The sequence below is a fragment of the Ptychodera flava genome, chromosome 19 (genome assembly GCF_041260155.1).
Source record: "Ptychodera flava strain L36383 chromosome 19, AS_Pfla_20210202, whole genome shotgun sequence".
NCBI lineage: Eukaryota > Metazoa > Hemichordata > Enteropneusta > Ptychoderidae > Ptychodera > Ptychodera flava.
Window position 1 is genome coordinate 620,685 of NC_091946.1, and position 24,492 is coordinate 645,176.

Genomic DNA, 24,492 nt, shown 5'->3' on the forward strand with positions numbered 1-24,492 from the left:
TCCCAAAGTATTTGTTGGATTGCTGTAAAAGTCTTGATCCTAGGGTGGTTTTCTGTCAGATTTGTGAAAGTCATGAGATGGAGCACTTCATATTGCTAGGGTATAAGATTAATTTGGACCCCCTGTTGCTTCAAGAACATTAATGTCAAGGCACTTCCAGTTTCATACTATGCCAACACAAAGGCCTGGATGACATGGATTATTTTTGAAGACTCAGGCTTCATAAGTTTGACAGGAAGCTTGGCAGAGAGAAAGAAAGGGTCTCCTTTTCTTGGACAATGCACCATGTCATCCAACAATTACGCCAAAGAATATAAAGTTGCAGTTTTTCCCACCCAATACAACCTTCAAGCTTCAACCAATGGATCAGGGAATCATACAAACGCTGAAGCTGAAGTACAGAAAAAGAGAATTAAGGCATATCATCGCCAAGATGGATGCAGACAAAGACTGCATGCGACCCTGCAACTGTAAAATCTACCAATGTCTTGGAGGCCATCTACTGGGTGCAGAGATCCTGGCAAGAAGTTGACATTTCCACAGTGACCAAGTGTTTCCGGTGTTGTGGCTTTGGTGATGAAGAGTTTGTTGCTGATGATTCTGCATAGATCCCTGATGGTGATGATCTTGATGCTGCAGCACAGGAACTATTTGGGTGTTCCATTCAAGATTTGGTGGACATTGACAGTTCTTTGGTTACTTGCCAATGTAATACAAACTGGCATCAATCAGCTGTTGACCTACTACGTGAACACCAGAACATCAATGAAGACAGTGCAGATGAAAGTGACAAGGAGAATGAAGAAGAAGAAAATGAACCCAAGATTGCCAGCCTATCATCAGCTTCAGATGCAGTCAATGACCTTCAGCAGTTTGTACTTCACCATGGCCATGAAGATCTCCTCAACCAACTACTTAACATCAAGGATTTGCTGAACCAGAAAAAGAGTCAAGTTGCTGGATTTGCCAAACAGTCAAAGATCAGTGACTTTTTCGAATGAGGAACACTATTTACTCTGTGTAAACAATAATGCTAATTTCTTGTTTGTGATGCAGTTTTCAAATAAGAACCACATGTGATATGTTGAATAATAAAATATCTGGTTGTAATGAAATAGATTGATATTTTGATTTAATAAATAAAGTACACTTTATGAACTAAAGTGTGATTGTGTAGCTGCAAATGGCCTATCCCTAATAAATATTCATGAATAATTTTATACATTAGTAAAACTCTACATAAAGACCACCTGTCTATAAAGACCACATAGCCCCAGTCCATTGACCGGTCTTTATACACAGGTTTGACTGTATTAGAGAAACAAATTACATAAAATTTATCAATGTTTGAAACTCAAAATTGTCACCATCCCTGTGTACTTTATGAAGAAAGATAAATTTCTTTATTTTTGAAACAACGGAACAACAACGGGAGATTGTAACTTGCGGAGTGATTCAAAATAAGAAGGTTGCAATGGACCGGTTTGCCTTTGACATGTTTGTCAGTGGTCTGACTGCATGGCCACTCTCTATGAAGATCTGATTTGCGCTAATCAACACAAACATGGCCAATTCAATACATAAAATTGCAAAATTCAGCAGTATCAATATCTGTCATTGTAACTTTGTTCAGATTGTTCAAGTAAACCACTGGCCCATTTTGCAATGTGTTTTGACTGTTATTGTTATGGTATGTGAAGGGCAATATGACAGAACCCCATGGCCTGTGAGTGCAAGCGCGCCGTACTAGCGGTATTTGCACGCGTGCTGCTGTGTATTTGGTGGCAGTCCTTTCACGAGCGAAGGGAGTGAAAGGACAGCTGAATACACCGCAGCACTCGTGCAAATACCGCTAGTACGGCGCCCTTGCACTCACAGGGCATTGGGTTCTGTTATTATTACATATGTTCTGTCTTTTATTTGCATCATTTATCGAGAGAATCGACGATTAGTCATGCGTACTACTTGTCTGTCAAAGCTTCAGGGCGACCCTGCGGAGTTATTTAACATTGACATCACTGTAATGAGGCATCGAATCAGATTTCACTTTTCATTGGTCAACGCCGCCACACCCTCCATTTTGATTGGCTAAACTATTGTTTACTTGTTTATCAAGGACGACGTAAGAGGAACGTCGGGGGGCTTGAACTCTGCTTGCATCGCTCACACATACATGTACGTAGCCATAGATAGCCAAATGAAGAGAACTTTGAACGTGGAACGCTTTTGATTTTTTCACATTTTGAGCTTGAAATTCTTCTAAATGATCGATACAAATAACAGTTCGAAGATTTTTACGGGAAATTTAAGAGTAAGATACGGCAAACGTAACTTGTCGAACGATCAAATTTCAGTGTTCACCGTGGCACACAAGCGCTCACTCAGTCTCTGTTATCAATAGCGTGTAGGACACACAAGCACAGAATAAACTGCATGTAAAAGTGACTTTTTATTGTAAACAGGGAATGTCCGGTGAGAAAACTACTGGCAAAAACGTCTCTGAAAATGTTAACTGTTTAATTGGCTCCGCTGCGCCCGCAGTTACGTGTGTTTCGATGTATGATGGCCGCCGTGGTACGACGGCCACCGTGTATCCACCATTCAACCATTGAGCTAGAAACGGACGTCGCCCGTTGTCAATGTTTTGGCTTCGCTGACAAACAAACTGCTCTTGCGGATAATAAAAATCATCCTCACACTATAATAAGTACATGCAATTTTCTTTGTCGTAGTTTTTAATCGGTAATGTCATGCATTTTACAATAACGAGCATCGAACCAAAGTGAAACAAAATCTTGTAGACGACATTTTTTGTGTTTACAAACATAAATAGTTCCGGGTCAAAATTGGTAAATACTCATTAACATAAAGGAATGGCATAATGTTTTTGGTATTGCACTGCAGTGCAAATACCGGTAGTACGCGGGCGCTTCGATGCAAGTAAACTGTGGTACATATGTAATAATGCAAGTTATGCTGTAGTACTGATGTGCATTTCTTGAGAGGAAAGTATTCACTTGTAGGGTGTGCATAGTAAGTTTGTTCAAACTGTTCAAGTTAAAACTGATCCGTTGGCAAGGAAGTTTGATGAGTTTTGAATGTTAGTGTTATGACATTTGAAAGACTACAGGTGTTGTACCTCAGTACAAATATGCACATCAAAAGAAATTGAATGAATTCACTGTCAAGATGTTTAACATAAGTCAGTACTTCTCACTGTAAGTTTATTGAAACTGTTCAAATAAAAAACTGTTGAACTCCCATATCATTTTTGTAAGTGTTTTATTTCAATGAAAATTGTCCATTCCACAGATAAATTGTGCAGGACACTTAAAAATTGAAAATACAATGAGGACCCAAGGTTCATCAGTTATTATGATTGATAGCAATGTCACCACAAAGAAAAGTGATGAGAGATTTAAATCTGGACATAAATATCTATGGGATGAACAATTTGTGTGAACTGTATGTGTAAACTTTGAGAATCAGGGCTTCGGGAGTATGGATATCTATTTTCAAATTTCTATTTCAGCTTATTTGCGTATTCTGGAGTACTCAATTAGTTTGTTTTGTAAACCGGCCTTGCTCCTAGGTTTTAGAGTCTTAAGGTGACGTCAAACATAATTCCAAATTTGTGAAGCCTTATTTTGAAGTCTCTTAGCCTATGCACTTGTATGAGAAGTAAAATGGATCATGATGGATAGTTGTCACCTCTGTGTTACTAACTACTTTGAGGAAAACATTTCATAAATTGCCACTAAAGTGCCTGTGTTTCACCAGATATTTTACCAGTTTTCCAGCTCAGATATCAAGTGCCAAATATTTTGTCCATTTCTTGACTGCTGTTTGCCTATTGCCTCTTGCTCAGAACAAACAGACAGAACTGCCTGCGTTTAACTGTCTAAAGTAACATTAAAAATTATAGATTTTATGAAAGATATATTATCAAACAGGCTTTCATAGTTGTAAAGCATTTCAGCCATATTTCAATGAAAAATCACTCTAATCCTCTTATTTGGAAAGTCCAAGGAGAGTTTGTTCAGCATGGTGTATTGCTTACAGCACATCTTGTCCTGCCTTTATGTTCTTCATTGATATTCAAAGAAACTAGATTCTTCCCATAAACAGTAGGAGAACTTGACTCTATCCTAAAGGGACTCTAGGAAATTATTAAGAAGGCTATTCTTAAATAAGCTGCCTCTCTGCAATACTATGAGAAATACCATATGGTGTTTTGCTCACTCATTCAACCACTGGTAGAGCAAGTTATGACACAAGCAGCCATGAGTTAGTGTGCAACTCTATGTTTAAATTATTAGTGTGAATAGGTACGTACATGCCTAGGGTGTATAACAGATATTGTCACTCCCAAGATAGAGAATGTTACTAACTTAAAGCTGCCTTGCACTTAACCAACTTATTTTTTTTTCTAAGCAATATTTCTTATCAAGGAAGATAGTAAAATCCTCTCATACTATATATTTTCAAAAAGCAGAGAATCTAAAGTTTAGTGTGGTATCAATAGTTTACTCAAAAGATGTAGGGTACATATTTTAGGTAGAATACCTCTATTTTGGTATTAATGATAAACATTCATTTACGACATTTAATATCTCATTTGAAGCTAGAGTATATGTAAAAAATCTACAATTTTATTTTGTATTATCTATTCTCATTCTCAAATGACAGGGGTTGAAAGATTGATATTATATGCATTTAAAGAACATGATGTGAAAATTTCACAAAATTTGACTCAAACTGAGTGAAGTTTAATTTTTTTGAAATGTTGAAAACAGGGGGGAAAAGGAGCCAGAAAACCAAATGATTTACAAAAATTTGTATCAATTATTTTCTCACCCAATTTACGATTGCTTGACATCCTAAAGGTGAACACAACCAATATTTTAATCTTGAGTTTACAAATTAATAACAATTGAATGAATCTCGGCAAAAAAGCGATATTGAGTAAAATGCTGTGTGTTATGTACAATGCTACATTAATCAAACCTAAAATACAGCTAACCAAAGACTCACTTGCTTCTATTACAGATTTTAGCTGTATTTATTCAATACACTCTATAACATTTATTGAAATGGAGAGAAAGCTTCTCACATTTGGAGAAAAGTGCTGCCGCAATGAATTTTGGAATTTTGATATTCAACTTTAGTAATAAATCAGTATTCTCCTAATTTGAGATCAAGAACATCTTGTCACTGTTGCATGAACTATCTGGTACACTGCTTTTGTAAAATTGCTTCAATGTTGTGCATGATAAAGTGACATTGGCTGAAATATCCAAGTGATGAGGATCTGATAAAGGATGCTGTTAGTAAACCTTGTGAGCTTTAAATATGGGCATTTTATAATTGTACAAATGTGAGTTAATTAGTACGGAGCATGGTGAAAAAATATGAGCTGAATGTCTGTGAGTCATTCACTACAAGTGGCTTTATGTTACAAGGTCATGTTGCTTTGAGATGTCACATACTGCAAGCTATCTTTCCTGACCTGCCATATTAATGGCATCTGCTGTGAGATCAAGCAGCTATTTACAGCTCAAAGCTCAGTATGTAAGCATATAACACCAGCACACAATCAGCAAACTTACAGCTATCTGTTTGACACAGGCATTTTTATAGGGCTGATATAGTTTCCTTACAGGGCTGACATAGTTTCCTTACAGGGCTGACGTAGTTTCCTTACAGGGCTGATATAGTTTTCTTACAGGGCTGACATAGTTTCCTTACAGGGCTGACATAGTTTCCTTACAGGGCTGACATAGTTTCCTTACAGGGCTGACATAGTTTCCTTGCAGCACAATGAAGCTTTGCAGGTTGTGGTATTGTACACCATCTATAAAGGCAATTGGATCATTTTCAGTTGCTTCAAATATTGTTAGCAATACGGTAGCAAATTCTCAGGGACTAACAAATATTAAATATTAAATCAAACTGTAGATTGGTCAAGTTGGTAGTTGTCTTTGTTGATGCTAGTTGTCTTCTCAAATTGCTGTTTGAATACTGAAACATATGGGGCAATAATGTCACAGTAAAAGACAGATACTATGTAGGCAAAAATATGTACTGTCGTAGAAAATCGTTGATTTGGTAGCAATAGTTGAAGCAGCGTCAATTCACACAAAAACAACGTAATTAACCTGGATTAGTAATGTGTGGCATTTATGTATCCCATTGTCAAATATTCTGATATAGGTTGTAACGCTTGCTTGATTTGTTTTGTTGTTGACAGGGCTGTACGATGAAGTCAGTGAGTCATCTTCCCTTGCAAAATCAGTGTCAGATTCAAATAGCACATATTTTGTTCCAGCATTCAGCGGAATCCAGGTAATGATACTGTTTCATAAGTTTATAACTAAAATATTGGCCTACCTTATCTTCAAATTGGTGGGACTGATGAGTGATGGGTTGTTCATGCTAGCTGAATGAAATTTTTCTGGTTTATGTAATCAGAGTAAATTATTTTAAATCAAAGAAGCTGGAGAAAGTTAAGTTGTAAATTTACATGTATATCACTTGGATCAAAGAGCTTAAGGTCAGAAAATTGATATTTTGATAAAAGCCAAGACTTAGTGAATTTTTGCAGATTTAGATGTATACATTATCTGAGAAAAAATGGAGATTGTAAAAAGAAAAAGAAAATCTTGAAATTGATAGCCATAGGTCTATCATTGTTCATTGTCAATGCACCATATATTTAATACATAGATATTCAACTTTCTCCCTTGTTCATACTATGTTTTTACCAATCACATCTTTATAAATTCTTTTGAGAATGTAATGGACCCAAAATAATGAAATGATCTGTCAATATTTCTTTTGATTCAGCATTGTCCCTGCCCTTGACATGTTACACAGTTAACATTAATACTCACCAGGACCTTGTTATACTATGGCCAAAGAATATAGAGCATTGATGCTGAAAATGTTGATGTATATTTAATATTATATCACACCAGTATATTGATGGTGCAAATACTGCAATCTGATTGGTCAACACGCTAAAAGAACTATGGTATATTGGCGATATACCACAGCTTCCATACATGCGAGCTCTCACCTTGAGCAAAAATCTGTTTATGACGTTCCACGCCAGAATTTCAATATTATACTGTTATGATATAATAGCAATAAATCACACCCAGCGACGGTATACCACTCAATTTTATCTGTTGCACTTCATGCACTCGCTATCCCTCGTGCATATATGTTGTGAATTGGTCAAAATCTCGTGCATATATGTCGTGAACTGGTCAAAATCTCGTGGTATACCGTGGGTGTGCTTAATTATTTTATCCTCATGTCTCTATAAGGCTCCTATAAATGATGACACTGCATGCTGTGCATTCATTGATATCAAACCGACAACATCCAGACAGCATTTGGTGAGAGCTATCTTGGAATCATTTGTTTTCAGGTAGGACCATGTTTAGTTTTTAGTCCGTGCGTGTGTCCGTGCGTGCGTGCGTGTGTCCGTCCGTGCGTCCGTCCGTTCACGCAGATATCTCAGAGACGCCTGGAGCGATTTCGTTCAAACTTGGTACAAGGATAGTACCCTACCTCATACAGATGCACGTTGATTTGTTTCACAATGCGATCAAATTTGGCCGTGTTAGAGGACTTTTTAGTTTTCACCTCCATAGACTCCCATGTATAAGGCAGTCCATAGACTTCCATGTATAAGGCAGTCCATAGACTCCCATGTATAAGGAAGTCCATAGACTCCCATGTATAAGGCAGTCCATAGACTCCCATGTATAAGGCAGTCCATAGACTCCCATGTATAAGGCCAAGAAAAATAAAAATTTAGTTTCTCATCGTATTCATATTGCAAAAAGGATGCAGTTACACAGTCCCCACAGATAAAGTCCAGGGGGCTTGTAGATTGGGTCATGTCCGTCCGTGAGTCCATCCATGAGTCCATCCGTTCACGCAGATATCTCAGACACTTTGACAAAATGTCACGTGACCTTGGTGACCTTTGACCTCAAATATACATATTTGTCCATAACTCAGTAACCACAAGTCCTAAACCTTTCAAATATGGTATGATGGGACACCCTATGACACCACATATTGTACCTCATTAATTATGCACATATCTAATTTTGAGCGAGCCAATAGAGCTAGAGGTCTGATTTTTGGTATATATGGATAACTTAGCAATACAATTTTTTGACAAAATGTCACGTGACCTCGGTGACCTTTGACCTCAAATATACATATTTGTCCATAACTCAGTAACCACAAGTGCTACACCCTTCATATTTGGTATGATGGGACACCTTATGACGCCACATATTGTACCTCATTAATTATGTGCATATCTAATTTTGAGCGAGCCAATAGAGCTAGAGGTCTGATTTTTGGTATATAGCGATAACTTAGCAACACAATTTTTTTGACAAAACGTCACGTGACCTCAATGACCTTTGACCTCAAATATACATATTTGTCCATAACTCAGTAACCACAAGTCCTACACCCTTCATATTTGGTATGATGGGACACCTTATGACGCCACATATTGTACCTCATTAATTATGCACATATCTAATTTTGAGTGAGCAAATAGAGCTAGAGGTCTGATTTTTGGAATATAGGGATAACTTAGCAATACAATTTTTTTGACAAAATGTCACGTGACCTCAATGACCTTTGACCTCAAATATACATATTTGTGCATAGCTCAGTAACCACAAGTGCTACACCCTTCATATATGGTATGATGGGACACCTTATGACGCCACATATTGTACCTCATTAATTACGCACATATCTAATTTTGAGCGAGCCAATAGAGCTAGAGGTCTGATTCTTGGTATATAGGGATAACTTATCAAGACAATATTTTTGACAAAATGTCATGCGACCTCGGTGACCTTTGACCTCAAATATACATATTTGTCCATAACTCAGGAACCACAAGTGCCACACCCTTCATATTTGGTATGATGGGACACCTTTTCACGCCACATATTGTACCTCATTAATTATGTGCATATCTAATTTTGAGCGAGCCAATAGAGCTAGATGTATGATTGGTATATAGGGATAGACTATAGGATAGAAATTTTTGACAAAATGTCATGTGACCTTGATAACCTTTTACCTAAAATACACGATTATGTCAATAAATAAGTAACCACAAGTGCTATGTCCTTTATATTTAGTAGGATGGGAGACCTTATGACAGCACATGCTTTACTTCTATTAATTATGCACATATATAATTGTTGGCAAGCCAATAGAGCTAGAGGTCTGAATTTTGGCATATATGATTAATTAGCATTACAATGTCACGTGACCTTGATGACCATTGACCTTGATTAAGCGTATATATGCATAACTCAGTAACCACAAGTTCTATACGCTTTAATTTTGATAGAATAATAGACCTTAAGATGTCACATCTTGTACCTCATTTATTATGCCCATATGTATTTCTTGGCTGGCCAATACTGTAGCTAGAGGTCTGATCTTTTTTCCCAATTTAGAACCATAACTTAGACATGCCTCTTGTTGCAAATTGGGAACATTGACATAGACCTATGTGTCCATAGATTTGAACATATACACTCCAGTGATACTTCTTAATGACCACATTTCCCTGCCCCATCAAGACTAATACTCCTATTACAAGTGGGGACTATGTCATTGTCAATGACTTGTTATAATTTTATACCAGTGTAACATCGCTAGTATTTACTTGTTCTAAAGCATACACATTCTTTGATTGGTATGCCTTTTTTTTACTGTCAAGTCTGAAATGGTACATACTGTTAGCTTTGTGTGAGTTAATACAATACCAATGCTAAGATATCACTGGAAGAGAGCCTGCTAGTCAGAATGGACTGATGTCATCTATTTTATAGCTTCTCAACATGCTGTGTGTATGAATGACAACTTTACCTGGTAGACATATAAACACTGAATATGCACAGATAGACATTAAATCCAAAGCAAGATATGCATGTCAAATTTTTTCAAAGTCTGATTGTCAAGACAAGCTGTGATATTTTTCAAATATTGAAGATGAGGTCAGCTGTGTACTATATGAAAGAGTATTATAAAATATGCATGAACCATTTTAGTGATGAGTGTATCTAGTAATTTGCAGAAGTTGCCAATCCTTTTATAGGAATAATATGATGGAATAAGGTTGGCCTATTCTGATGCACCAATTCAATCAGTCTTGATCTAATCACTCCACATCTTCCTGCACACATACATGTTAAAGAGCCTAATGGTGATGTTAGCATTGTTTTCATGATGCTTTCTGGGATAAATGTTTGGACTTCTTTGGCATGAAGATATGGAATATGTGCATTGTGCATTCCAAGAACAGTAAAATTGTCAGCATCAAGCAAGTTTTGTTCAATGTAGCTTTACATCAGTTAAAAATAGCATACTTAAAGGGAACTTCTGTGAGGTCTTAGGTCTTGCGTTTTCATAGGTCTTGAAGAATGGAGTTTATGTTCATTTTTCACATTGATAGTTAATGATGTTGAAATCAAATGGCTATAAAGGAGTGTTTCCATTGTTCAGATAACAATAAAAATCTAAAATATTTACAAAATGAGCCAAGTTGGTGTGATGAATAGAAGCTCAATATTAACTTTGAAAAATCTTAATTTTTTTTTATTCATAAACAAGATGTTTCGCAGAACTCTGCTGAATGAAATAGTTCCTGATTATGTTGTGTATGTTGAGCTTTATGCACTACCAAAATGATTGAGAAGTGGATATGTTAGAGCACACCCCCATCCCACCCCAAGGCACTTCTATTGAAGTATTCACATCAGATTGTGCAATTTTGACATCATGACTTAAGAAAAATTTTCACGTTTTCCTGTTTTTTGTCGGCTTGATCTTAGACCCACATTGACACATTGCACGTGGTTGCCTCAGCTGAACTGAAGCATACGGCAAGTTGACTACAAAGTTGCATATTCCCAAAAAATCATACAGGGTAAAATGTTTTACAGAATTTGATTGGAGACAATGACATGATAAGCTCTTTTTTACAGTTATTTTGTTTTTACCTTCTCGTGTCTATTTATAGACAGAGAAGGTATTAGAGTTGAAAACCAGTATGCTGGTGTCAACTTCTTCCGTCTGTCAAGACTTCCGTCTGTCAAGATCCGTTGACGTCATGCTATTGTGATGGGTCATATCATAAACTGGTGGGGGTGTTTATGGCTCAGGTTGAGGTGTAGGAGAACGATTTTGAGCTGTGACAAAAATCAAAAGGGACTTAGCGGCATAGCCACAGTGTTAAGCCTTTCTCCAAGGTTTCTTAGTTGACTACGATCTATTACAGACTACTGAGCTGACGTTAGGGGTACTCACTTTGTGCTTGCTCACTCTGTGTGCGCTAGTGTTTGGTACTGAGTTGCGTGGATATCCCCTCATGGCCTCACGTGATATGGGCCTGTTGCATAAACTGCAGATGATCATATGCCTCTGAGTCTGAAAACGGTCATTGTGTAAGCCTGTCGGCATTTTCCTTGCATTTTTTCTCATTTAATTTTGCAAAATATCGGTGAGTACCTCAATATTTCAAGATAACTCTTTCTTCCCAATCGTTTCCTGGAGTTTCAGAGTCATATGAACGAAAATGAGTGAAAGTTTTAGACAGGAAAATCGGACGTCGGCCATGTTCAATGTTTACAGTACAATCAGAAGTTTATGTGGAGGAAATAACTAACAAACACTGTTCATGATGCCCGCCCTCTAGAGGCAGACCTTCCTATATGAAGTACCACATTTGATGCTTGTGGAAAGCTTGACCACCACACAAAGGAGCATTTAAACATTTAGAAAATGACAGATTGAAGGTATTCTGAAAATGTCAAATACTGAGGAAAAATACGCAAATATTCAAAATAAACAGGTTAACTGACTGGTCAGCTATAAAAAACAATGAAAATGTTTATGATCAAAAGTTTTTGAGATGCGCACATTTTAACAAATACAGAAATTATTAACATTATAAATATAAGACCAAACTATTTTTTCAGGGATGGGACAGGTTGGAAATGAGGGGTGAGAGACAAAGGCACTTCTATTGCTGCATGTGGATGCAGCCACACCATTTCATTTACAGCATACTTATTCACTGTGTTGTGTTCAAGTTCCATATTGTACTGACTGTTATACAAGGATAACATAAGCAAATCAAATCAAATTAGAAAAGGATCAATGCTGTTGTGTGGATTTTGCTGAACATGGCTGATTTTAATATTTCACCCTATATATTTGGTATCCGGCAAAGGCATATTTTGATGTAAAGTCAAAATTAACACTACATTGCTGACAATATATGTTACCGTTTCTGCATGAACTTTTCTTTTTTTTAATATAGTAGTACTTCGAACAGACTAACAATTATCGTGATGTCAACCCATAATTTTACATCACAGAGACAGTAATTCTGCCAATTTTTTTTGTTTTTCAGTCATTTTATAAATTTTGCACTGCACAAGATGATTGAACAAATTGCAATGTGTGAATTTGTAAACTCAAAGAATAAAAATCCTTTGGTCACAGATTAAATTATTTATTTGAAAAGAAATTTACTCTTAAACATTTTTAGCATATATTCTTTACACGGTCATGTTATTCAAGGAAAATATGTCTTTTACACTCGTTCTCATCTATCATCGAACGCGCAACTTCATGTGAATGTTGATACATCTCATGAATTCATCAGTGTGTTTCCTTTGAAACTTCATGAGTTGATAAGGAACTTCCTAGGAAGATTTCAGACGCCGCCGCGCCGCGCTGGCAACAAGTTTACAAGTTTATGTAAACATAGATACACTGTACGCAAACGACTGACGTGAACGTCATATTCCTAGCTACGTGAATACGTACCTTTACATTAGCGATTCGTATGAATTGTTCAAAAACAATGGGCGAAGTTTTAGCCCGGTAAAATGTGTGCGCGAATTTCATTTCATTAATACGACAACTAAAATGCGAATAACAGATCGCGGATACAAAAATAGTTTGGGCGGCAAAGTTGAGGGTTGCTGCAACATTGTACAACTGCCGTGCACAGTATAGTACACACTTCCAAAATGCAACGTGGTTTTCCGACACCATTTCTGACGCGAAGACGCATCTGAGAATTTCACTTGAAAGGCGTTTCTTATGGTGAAATTGCATCGACGACCGGAGTGTCTAAATCAACAGCGCACAGTATCTGCTGCAAATACGAGAGAACAGGCTCCCTTAGTGATAGACCAGCGCGAGAACGTACTAACTAAGTTGTCGACAACATTCTCCAACATATCGAGTTCTATAAAAGGCGGCAACCAAGTATTTACATGCACGAAATCAGAAGGTAACTTCTTGATGATAACGGGTGTACGGCCGAAAACGTACCATCGCTGGCGACAATTCACCGAGCGATAACCGAATACCTGAACATGAGTCGAAAGAAAATATCAAGTCTTGCTGCCGAATCGATGACTCCAGCTATCGGACAATATACACTGGATTTCATAGAAACTGTTTCTGATTACAATATAAATCAAATTCATTGGCTACAGGCAATCGTCGTTTTGGACACGCAGAAATCAGAACACCGGCAGTTCAAATACAACGCCATGCCATGCATCGAACGCTACGTACGCGATCAACATCCTTGTCAGTGCTACGGGTGTCGATCATTCCGATGTCATGGTTGGACCATCAAACGGGTTGGAGTTATTGAACTTTTTCGATGAGGCTGTTCGAGTTACGGATAATTTTGGAAATCCTTGTTTGGCCGTAGGTGACTGTGTAATTATGGATAATTGCGGTTTCCACCACGCCCGATATGTTGAGCAAAATCTCCAACGACTATTGCAGGCGAGAGGGGTTCGACTGATTTACCAGCCACCATATAATGTTTTCAACGTTTGCGAGCCGTGTTTCAACTATATAAAGAGCGAGCTGAGATCTCATCAAGATTTCGCCTACAGGTTCACTGAACTAGCGACTGCTAATGCCATAGCAAACATTACTCCCGGTGCTTGTCGTTTCTTTGCGAGAGAATGTGGTTACATTTGAAAATGGGACCGTCATCATTCATAGTATCGTCACTACACGCACGTACACGTACATTTGTGCCGGGGTGAGGAAATGAACTAGCGCGATGTTGACTCTCAAAACGAACCTGCGCGATGTTGATTCTCAAGGAAATTTCGAGTACATTTTTTCTCTCTTGAAATGTGAATCTTTCGTATTTCACAAAAGTGTAAGAACGTTTCTCTGTCCGAAACTGATGGCGATGTCCCATCCTGAACGTAAATCTTCGCCTTTAAAGTTCCACCTCGGCATTTTAAACTTTCACTTACTAGCTTTCATTCTCATGAATTCACCCTCTCTTCATGTACACGGATGTTATCTTTTGTGCACCATAGTATTGGAAGTGAACGTTAAACACAAATTCTGATGACATTTTCATTTACAAAACTCATCGGCACCATGGACAAACCAACAAAAGTTTGGAAAAACTCGAACACCGCGGAAAGCATGGAGCGTTCCAGGGACAACTGTGCATGCTCTCAGCGAAAATAAATGTGGCGCACGCGTGTTGTATGCCCCAGCATGTTTTATTTGTTGGCGCCGACTTGTCTGGAAGTCTGTAGCAATATTATTAATTACATCGTTGAGGCGGCGAAATCTTCCTAGGAAGTTCCTTATCAACTCATGAAGTTTCAAAGGAAACACACTGATGAATTCATGAGATGTATCAACATTCACATGAAGTTGCGCGTTCGATGATAGATGAGAACGAGTGTAAAAACAGTAATTTCTTCACTTTCAATGTTTTATATTGACAATTATCAGCCATGAGGTTTTACAAACACAAGACCAGATAAGCGTTTTTCATCATTTCCATAGGACTCTTTGGAAAATCCATTAAAAACAGTTAAAAGTGACTTAAAATGATCACTTGGTATACATTTAATTTACAGATGCCAGGTTGTGTATATCACATGCACTCAGGTCAGTAGGGAAGTGCGTCATTACTATTTTGGACTCTTCATTCTTATTTCTGAATTATTTAACCTTTTTCCACATTGAACTATCTTTAGGCAGTTTATACTGTAGCTTAGAATTTTTTTGATTGATGTATTTAATCATCTTTTGGGTTCTTTGGGTCCATATCCCACCTCATGCCCCTACATCATCAACTATTTATCAACAACTTCATGCCAACAACCAATTACCTGACCTGGCCACACATTAGAGAAGGTACAGCGTCATTGACGGTATTTTTGATATACAGCAAGAGTTTGGGGATTTTAAAATGATCTCTCAATCCCTTCCATGGTAATCTTTAAAGCGCAGTGGTCGTCGCGCTGCGCATGCTCCTGAGGGGGTCCCCCCTTGTTGACAACATATCCGAGAATACCGCATGAGGTTACAGGTTGATTATTATGTTTGCGATATTGCCGCAGATATGGCGGCTGATTTGTCACAAGCATACCAACTTACCAAATCTAACACGCAATAAAAGGTCAATCAATCTAAGTTAAATGTCTGCTGAATATTGAACAGTAATTACACGCTGGATTGAGATCACATTTGATCATGATTTTCTTGAATCAGTTGAATGGGGCTCGCTCGAGCCATGGAGCTAAACACTTACCCGTAGGCGTGTATATGCCAACAGACTATCAATGACTGGGCTCTGGTCTACAACATCGCTAGCAAGGACGAGAACTTTCTTTTCAAGAGACCCAATAGGAGTACAATTGACAAAAACGCAAGCTACAGAAATCTACAGCTCGCAGAGCAATGCCCGCTGCAGCAAGAAACATCTGTTCCGTGGTCTGCATGAACGTCGGTGTCAAGAGAACCGGGTATATGGCGCGCTACACTCGGCTGTGGAGAATCCAACTCCACTACGAAGTTCACCCCGTTGGGGTGCAAACGAGAATACCGAGTATAGGTATCAAGTCAAGCGAAGGACCTTTCATAGGTCTTCTTGTTATGTGGGGGTTATCTCATTTGAAAGAGGATTCAGACCTACCCGGCAATCAGGAGGTACAACAACGAAGTTTGCGTAGCACCGGTAGGCCTACACTAGCTAGCCGTTGGATCTCTGCCATGACCGTGCACAGGATCTCTCAATACGTCCCTATGTGTAGCCGTGCAATTTTCCTGCCAAATGCCGCGAAAACCCGCTCGTTTTGTCTATTGTGTCCTGTCATTTGACTATTTCTTACCACGTATTACTAGAAGAAGTGAGAAATGGTGATCAACAGTGGGTCGTGGGCCAAGTCGTCGCGGGGCCGGTACGTTGTGCAGCTGGTTGTGGGACCGGATTCTCTCATATATCCGTGTACGTCAACGTGGTGACCTTCTCCCTTCTCGAAGCAACATCGTCTGCCGTGTTCTGCTCTGGCTTGCCGATCATGGTCTCGAGTGTAATTTTTTTGTAGGCATTGTGCTTGTTGCTGGTCTACATATAGATACATACAATGTTGATCATTTTAGTGATGTATTTTTACCGTGCTGTACATAGCATTGTGTACAACCAGCGTGACCGCGCGCGATCAAACCCATTTGTCCACTGTGACTGCATGCAGTAAACTCAGCGACATAATGTGCAGAGTGTCTCAATGTTTTTAGCCTTACATGAGTTTATAGATAGAAATACACCACTGAAGTTCGTTTTCGATCTTAATATTTTACTATTGCATGATGATGTTGAGTCTTACAAGGGCGTTAACAAAGTGAGGGACCGCTCCCATATCACTCAGATTGAAGTTGAGAAGACTAATGTTGACAAAAATTCATGTTTACCAACAAAAAAATCGCGCACGCGCAGCGCGACGACCACTGCGCTTTAATTATTTAATCGTCCGAAAATATAGAGCAGGGGAGGTAGGAGAAAATGATCTAATATATCAAATTCTTTATTTTGTTTTTGATATACAGCAAGAGTTTGGGGATTTCAAAATGATCTCTCAATCCCTTCCATGGTGATCTTTAATTATTTAATTTATTTAAACAGAGGAGGTAGGAAAAATGATCAAATAAATCAATAGGATTTTCTGGCTTGATGTGTGGTGTTAGATGTTCTTTGTCTGCTTGCAAAGTGATTCTTTTTCACCCTGGAGTGCGGTGACAAAACGTTATGGGACGCCACACTGTTTGATTGACAATCTTGTGAGACAAAAGTTGCAATTTGTGAACCACTAACAGATCTTGTTGTTCATGAACTTCCCCCTACGTGATATAAAATTGAGACAATATTCGGAAAGGGCCAATCATGGCACAAGTTTTAGAGAAGACAATCAACCCGAGGGATATGGTAGGGCTTTATTAGTCCCCACGGACGAAGTCCGGGGGGACTTTAAATATAGATTGGGTCATGTCCGTGCATGCGTGCGTGCGTCCGTTCACGCAGATATCTCAGACATGCCTTGGTCAATTTCTTTCAAACTTTGCACAAGGATAGTACCCTACCCCATACAGATGCACATCGATTTGCTTCACAATGCGATCAAATTTGGCTGTGTTAGAGGACTTTTTAGTTTACACCTCCATAGACTCCACTGTATAAGGCATTTCTACATAGACTCCCATGTCTAAGGCCAAGAAAAATAAAAATTTAGTTTCTCATCGTATTCATATTGCAAAAAGGATGCAGTGTGACAGATTTTAGTCCCCACAGATGAAGTCTAGGGGGCTTATAGATAGGGTCATGTCCCTTTGTTCGTCCATTCGTTCATCCATTACAAAATGTCACGTGACCTCGGTGACCTTTGACCTCAAATATACATATTTTTCCATAACTCAGTAACCACAAGGGCTACACCCTTCATATATGGTATGATGGGACCACCTTATGACGCCACATATTGTACCTCATTAATTATGTGCATATCTAATTTTGAGCAAGCCAATAGAGCTAGAGGTCTGATTTTTGGTATATAGGAATAACTTAGCAATACAATTTTTTTTTGACAAAATGTCACGTGACCTCGGTGACCTTTGACCTCAAATATACATATTTGTCCATAACTCAGTAACCACAAGTGCTACACCCTTCATGTATGGTATGATGGGACACCTTATGACGCCACATATTGTACCTCATTAATTATGTGCATATCTAATTTTGAGCAAGCCAATAGAGCTAGAGGTCTGATTTTTGGTATATAGGAATAACTTAGCAATACAATTTTTTTTTGACAAAATATCACGTGACCTCGGTGACCTTTGACCCGAAATATACATATTTGTCCATAACTCGGTAACCACTAGTGGTACACCCTTCATATTTAGCATGATGGGAGACCTTATGATGCCATATACTGTACCTCATTAATTATTCACATATCTCATTCTGAGCAAGCCAATAGAGCTGGATGTCTGATTTTTGGTTTATAGGGATAGCAATAGGATAGAAATTTTTTGACAAAATGTCATGTGACCTCGATGACCTTTTACCTAAAAAATACATTTATGTCAATAAATAAGTAACCACAAGTGCTATGTCCTTTATATTTAGAAGGATGGGAGACCTTATGACAACACACGCTTCACCTCATTAATTATGCACATATCTAATTCTGGGCAAGCCAATAGAGCTAGAGATCTGATTTTCTGGCATATAGGGATTAATTAGCAATACAATTTTATTTTTCAAAATGTCACGTGACCTCGATGACCTTTGACCTTGATTATACATATATATGCATAACTCAGTAACCACAAGTTCTATACCCTTCAATTTTGATATGATATAGTTAAGATGTCACATCTTGTACCTCATTTATTATGCACATATGTATTCCTTGGCTGGCCAATACAGCTAGAGGTCTGATCTTTTTTCCTGATTTAGAACCATAACATAGACATGCCTCATGTGTTTCAAATTGGGAACAACGACATAGACCTATGTGCCGATAGATCTCAACATATACACTCCAGTGATACTTCTTAATGACCACATTTCCCTGCCCCATCAAACTAATACTCCTATTACAAGTGGGGACTATGTCATTGTCAATGACTTGTTTTTAAAATATCATTCAATGATAGTTTGGATTTATTTTATAGACATCCTGAAGGAAAATCATTCATTGATGCCAAGTCACAACTTTGAACAAAGTGAGAGCCCGGGGATGTTTGAGTACGATCACCCGGCCTCGACAATATTTACCCAGAGACCGGCATCGGCCATGTAAAGTTTTCTTACTACTTAAAGTTTTCTTACTATTATCTCACATTACTTTTTTTGCGGATATTTTGTAAATCACACATTTCCAATCTCGTAAATAATAAGCTTAGGCTCCATGCACTGAGAATAAACCAAGGGACGGACTACGTCGTATCACAACATTTTCACGTCCTTCGTGTGATGATCGACCTCCGCCACTCCATCCCGGTGTCAGCCCCGGCCGGACTGGATGTGTTTAATCACGGCAATTTGACAGCAATACTTGAAAAGAAATACACTACATCCCTACTAATTGTAAAACTTTATCTTTCTGACATTGTTATCCAAACATCCTTTCACAAACTCCTCACTTTGCGCGATATGCAAATATATACATTTTCCCAGGTCAGGGATGTGACTCCGCGGCTTGTCCGGAGTGTTTGTTTGATGTCACTAATTCACATTAAATCAAACCCATTCACAGCTTTAAAGACGGGACGAGTAAACAAAGGTATGGCTGGAGTAAATTAACATGTTTCAGGACATTATATACGTAAAGATACTTGAAATTAGCGGTTTTCGTTTGTGCTGAATTTTTTCCGTTAGAACATAGGGTAAGCGACGGGGATCACGTATAGCGGTCGGGGGCACTTACAAACAAAAAGTCGGTCGTGAGCCCCTTTACTGAAGGCGGGATATTATAATTATTAATCGCGAACACAGAGATAATTTAAGCAAACAAATTAAACCAGGTGAATGTCAGAATAATCCACAAGAAACTTGCCAAAATGTACCTCATAAAATGCGATTGTGTTTGTTTATATTTGCCTTTATTATAATTTCTCGCGCGGGGGCACCGTCAATTGTTAGGGTAAGCGAGAGTACACGGGATTTTCCGAGAGATTTTGAAAAATCGCAATTTTTATCAAAATTATGAATTTTTATCAACATATTTCTGTACCAATGTGTTCCTGAATGAGAAGAGAACGTTTGGCCACAAAACAGGGTCTCTTTACGATCTGTGCTTGGAGAACTGGGTGAAAAAAAGATCCGGGTGTAAATAGATCAACCTGAATTCTTTTTACTATATAGTAATAAAAAAGAAGAAGATTATCCATTATTACAATTCTCAGTGCATCTTTCATTGAAACATGTAAACTTGGTGCACAATGCTGTTTGTTTGTATGTTACAATAGCCACTCGAAATTACTGCTGAGGGCACTGTGCATAATTTGACTACACTTCTAAAGATTTGTTTTGTTTGACCTCTGTACACCTGAATTTCCATGGAAAGGCAAAGCAGTATCAACATTTTGGATTTGCTTATGAGCAGACTGAAATTTGGAAAATAAAATCACTTTTAATGCCAAATTTCCCCACAAGTAATGGCCTTCAGGAAACATATCAACAGAAAGTATATTGCCACAGGTGCCAAAAGTGTTCAAGTCATGGTTGGTTCTGACAAGATGATTGTGAACAGATGGATGGCTAGCACTTTATCAAAGCTAGTGTGAAACTTATCAAAATTACCTTGAAATGTCGGCACCTCGGCCGCACTTCCATAAAGACATTTTATACATTTTAACCGGACAAGGGCATGGCTACATCCTGGATTAGCTTTGGGTAGAGGTCGCCAAAATATACACTGGGGGAATGGCTTCCCCCTTCTCACAATTAAATCCTACTTAGGGTCTAAATATGATGGATTACAGACCATCTGTAGGTACATATGATCTGATCTTGCCAGACCATGACGCTAAGAACAGACTTTGCATCCACTCCTTGACAATTTATCAAGCATCAAACCTTTAATGTCAATTGCAATACATAGTAGATATAACTGTATAATTGACCTTGGGAATCTCACTCCTCACTTCTCCTCCTTGCGCTGCACTCCTCCCTGCGGAGCCTACTGTGTGTGCTGAAAGCCGGGACTCTACAGTGTCAAGACTGTGGTCCCACCATTGAGCAGAGTGACTGAACTACGAGAGAAGCACTGGGTGTGCATAGAGACAATCTCGACATCCTATGGAATAATCGTACAGGGCCTGAATTGCGGGACCTCCTGTGCTAGGACAAACAACTGGGCACGCGTGCTACGGGAAAGGACTTGAATGGGATCTGTGTTTAAGTTACCAGATCAAGGAATTGTATGCTCGACTGCACAGTGAACATGGCAAGCGGATGCTTACTTAACCCGGGCAACTGTAGAGCTCATAGACTGTACTACACGTTATTCCCCTGCCCCCCTTTTACGCACAGGAGTCAAATAAGTTTTTCTCATTACTGTAACTTAATATTTCTTTTATATTTAATTAGAATAAATAGGAGAGTTACTATATTTTCTGTGTGTGTCTGGATTACTGTTGCATGGACAATACCTTGTAGCGTTGATCACATTAAGAGTTCTGTCTCCTAACTTACCCACAGCCAGTCTAAAACCAAGGCCTTCCAAATTAATTGACTAGTCCCGAAAACAATAAAATCAAATCATTACACTAGAAAAACTACAGGGCTGCGACAGTCAAGATTGCTATGAAATGATAAGTTCTGTTGAGATGCGTGGCAAATAACCTCTTTCTTGATTTGCAATAAGCAATACATAGCTTATTCAGATACATTGATTGTCTATCTTTGTCTTTCCTCTGTCATCAGACGTCAGTTTTATCTTTCTTCTCTGAAACCTGTCAACCAGTTGATTACTAAGCCATGACCTGACTCAACCTGAAAAATAATTTTTACATCCCATTTGCCATACATATATGGCAATTGGCAGGTTATATGATTGAGAAAAGTCTGTATATGAGATGTCTGTCTGTATGTATGTATGTATGTTAGTATGTATGTATGTATGTATGTATGTATTTATGTGGGATGTCTGTCCGTCCAACGCAAAAACTCGCGAACCACTGCACGTATTGAGCTGATTTTTGTTGTTGTGATCCCATATATGGTGTAGATGTGCCCTTGTTAAAATGAACTTTTTAGTCTCATAGATATGCAAATGAGGTAGAAAAACGGGCGAAAATGGTCAAAAATCAATAACTCAGGAACTACTCATCTGATCATTGTCATATGTGAGTTTAGGTACCTTAGGCCCAACTCATTTAAACATATAGATTTGATGTCAATATTTGATGCTTTCTATTTTTAATGATTTTTTTTCTTTCTTTTTTTGCCATTTTAGTAAAAAATCTTTTTCTCTAAACCAATGGTCGGATCGCTTTAAAACTTGGCGTGCAGGTGCCTTGTGATAACTCAAAATAGCATTGTCAAAATTATGGCAAAATTTGCATATTTGTATTTTTGGGCAATTTTTTCCATTTTTGGTTAGAAAATCTTCTTTGAAACTGTGTATGCCATTACTTTCTAATTGGGTGGGCAGGTTCCTAGGAGTGACCTGAAGATGACTCTGTGAACTCAAGCTGAAATTTGCAAATTTTGTGGTACTTTTTGTCATGCTTTCAAATTTGGTACATAGGTGAAATGCAGTGTGCGAAATTTCCGACGGTCCGAGACCGACAGATTTCTCGTCGGGCCGAAAGTTTTTAGCAACATGTCGGTCCTTATGACCGACTGAAATTTGGAATAAATAATGAAAATTTCTCCGTCAAGACCTGTAACAGATGCAGATGATGACTGACTCTGAATCATGTGATTCAGACTTGAATGCCATGCACCTATCAATGTTTTCCACCGTGGGAGTGCGGGGCAACAGGGGATATTGATCATACTTCGTGTCCTGGAAGTGGAGAATTCAATCTCTATGGTACGCCAGACCGGGAGGGGGGGGGAGTTGACAATGTCGCGACATTGTAATTTTTGTCTCGCGACTTTTTGCATTTACTAAGAGTCTAACCCCTCATAGCACAGTGCAGCTGATTACATTCAGATCAGTGTCAATTACGTCCATGCATGCAGATTCTAGCAATGGAATGAATTGATTTTGGTGCAAGAATGCGATACAATATTATAATAATACTTGTCCAATGAGTGTAACCCTGGTAATGTTAGCATTAACTGATCGTGAATTTCAGCAGAATCGAGTGTATGTCAAACTTTTCAGAGTCATTTTAATAACTTTACGCTTTCAAAGGGCGATGAGACCTAACAATCGCTCAGGCAAAACTTTTCGATCAGAAAATATGCATTCATTTCCGCGAGTGGCGATGTGTGCCATTCATGTTGTTTGCAATTTCTATAATCGAGGAAAAGTTACGATACTTGTCCTTTTAATTAAAAGTATAACTTCATCTGTTTCTTCATGAATGCAACAGAGGCCATATTTAAGCATATTTATTTTTGAAAAATTTTGAAAGTAATCCATACGTCATATCAAAATACATACCAGGTGCTTTCTCCCTCATGTTTTAGATAACAATAATGACTGTTTTCAGGGTACTAAGCTATTTACTCACTCCTCTACCACTCGCGTTGGCTAATTTCAGAAGTGATTTTCAGCTCTCCAACCATTTTCAAATCAAAATATCACATGCCCAGGTGTAGTGTACAATTATACACAGCAATTTAGAGAACACCATCCCAATAGAAAGTCATGAGAGACAAACTTTCTCGCTTTCATCAGCCACATGTAGCCAGTGCATGAGCCTGTATTCGCCGGCCTCTGGGTGTTTGACATAATTTTATAGTCCGAGAGTGGGGGATTTGACATGTCTAGAAAAAAATTTCAAATTCGCCTAGGCCTGTTAGTCCCATAGTCCCCCCCCCCCCCTCCGTGGTTGAAAACATTGATAAATGACAGTGAGGAAGATGAGGGCTGTGATCTTTTTCAGATTCCAGATCATGTAGCTGAATGATTCATTCACTTACACTATTCTGCAATCTATGTGAACAATAGTCCTTTCGAGTGAATAATTGCTGACTCTATTGATAAAAGGATATGAAAAATTAAATATTACAACATTCAAAAGCATAATATTGGTGGAGAAGTTGACTTTAATTGTCGTTAACAACTTCATGTATTGAGACCGGCAGTTGAAGCTTTGGCTTGGTGCAGGCCCTTATGACCTGAAGCTATTTTCTCTCAATTTCGCACACTGGTGAAATGTAGTAGGTCATTCATTCATAGTCAAGTACTGCCTGTGTGAATGAGCAGATTATGATTGCGCTGTTCCAGGCTATCCAGACTAAGATGCTATTTATAGGAATGATGCAATGTTAGACAGTAATTGATGTTGTTTAACTGAATTTGACTGACATTCAATGTAACTCTTGTACTGTATAAAACCTATCAATTCACCCAGAAAAATATAATTAATATGATTTTAAATAATTGAATT

General features: G+C 38.3%; 1 protein-coding gene across 3 annotated transcripts in view; it reads left to right on the plus strand.

Moving 5' to 3' along the window:
• The window catches only part of LOC139118318 (glycerol kinase 5-like), a 133,211-nt gene that overhangs the window by 94,768 nt on the left and 13,951 nt on the right, over positions 1-24,492 (plus strand). For all 3 annotated transcript variants that reach the window (XM_070681572.1, XM_070681573.1, XM_070681574.1), the window contains 2 exons: positions 6,251-6,345; positions 7,332-7,435. In XM_070681572.1, coding sequence (XP_070537673.1) covers positions 6,251-6,345; positions 7,332-7,435 — 199 coding nt within the window. The remainder of the gene's footprint in view (positions 1-6,250; positions 6,346-7,331; positions 7,436-24,492) is intronic.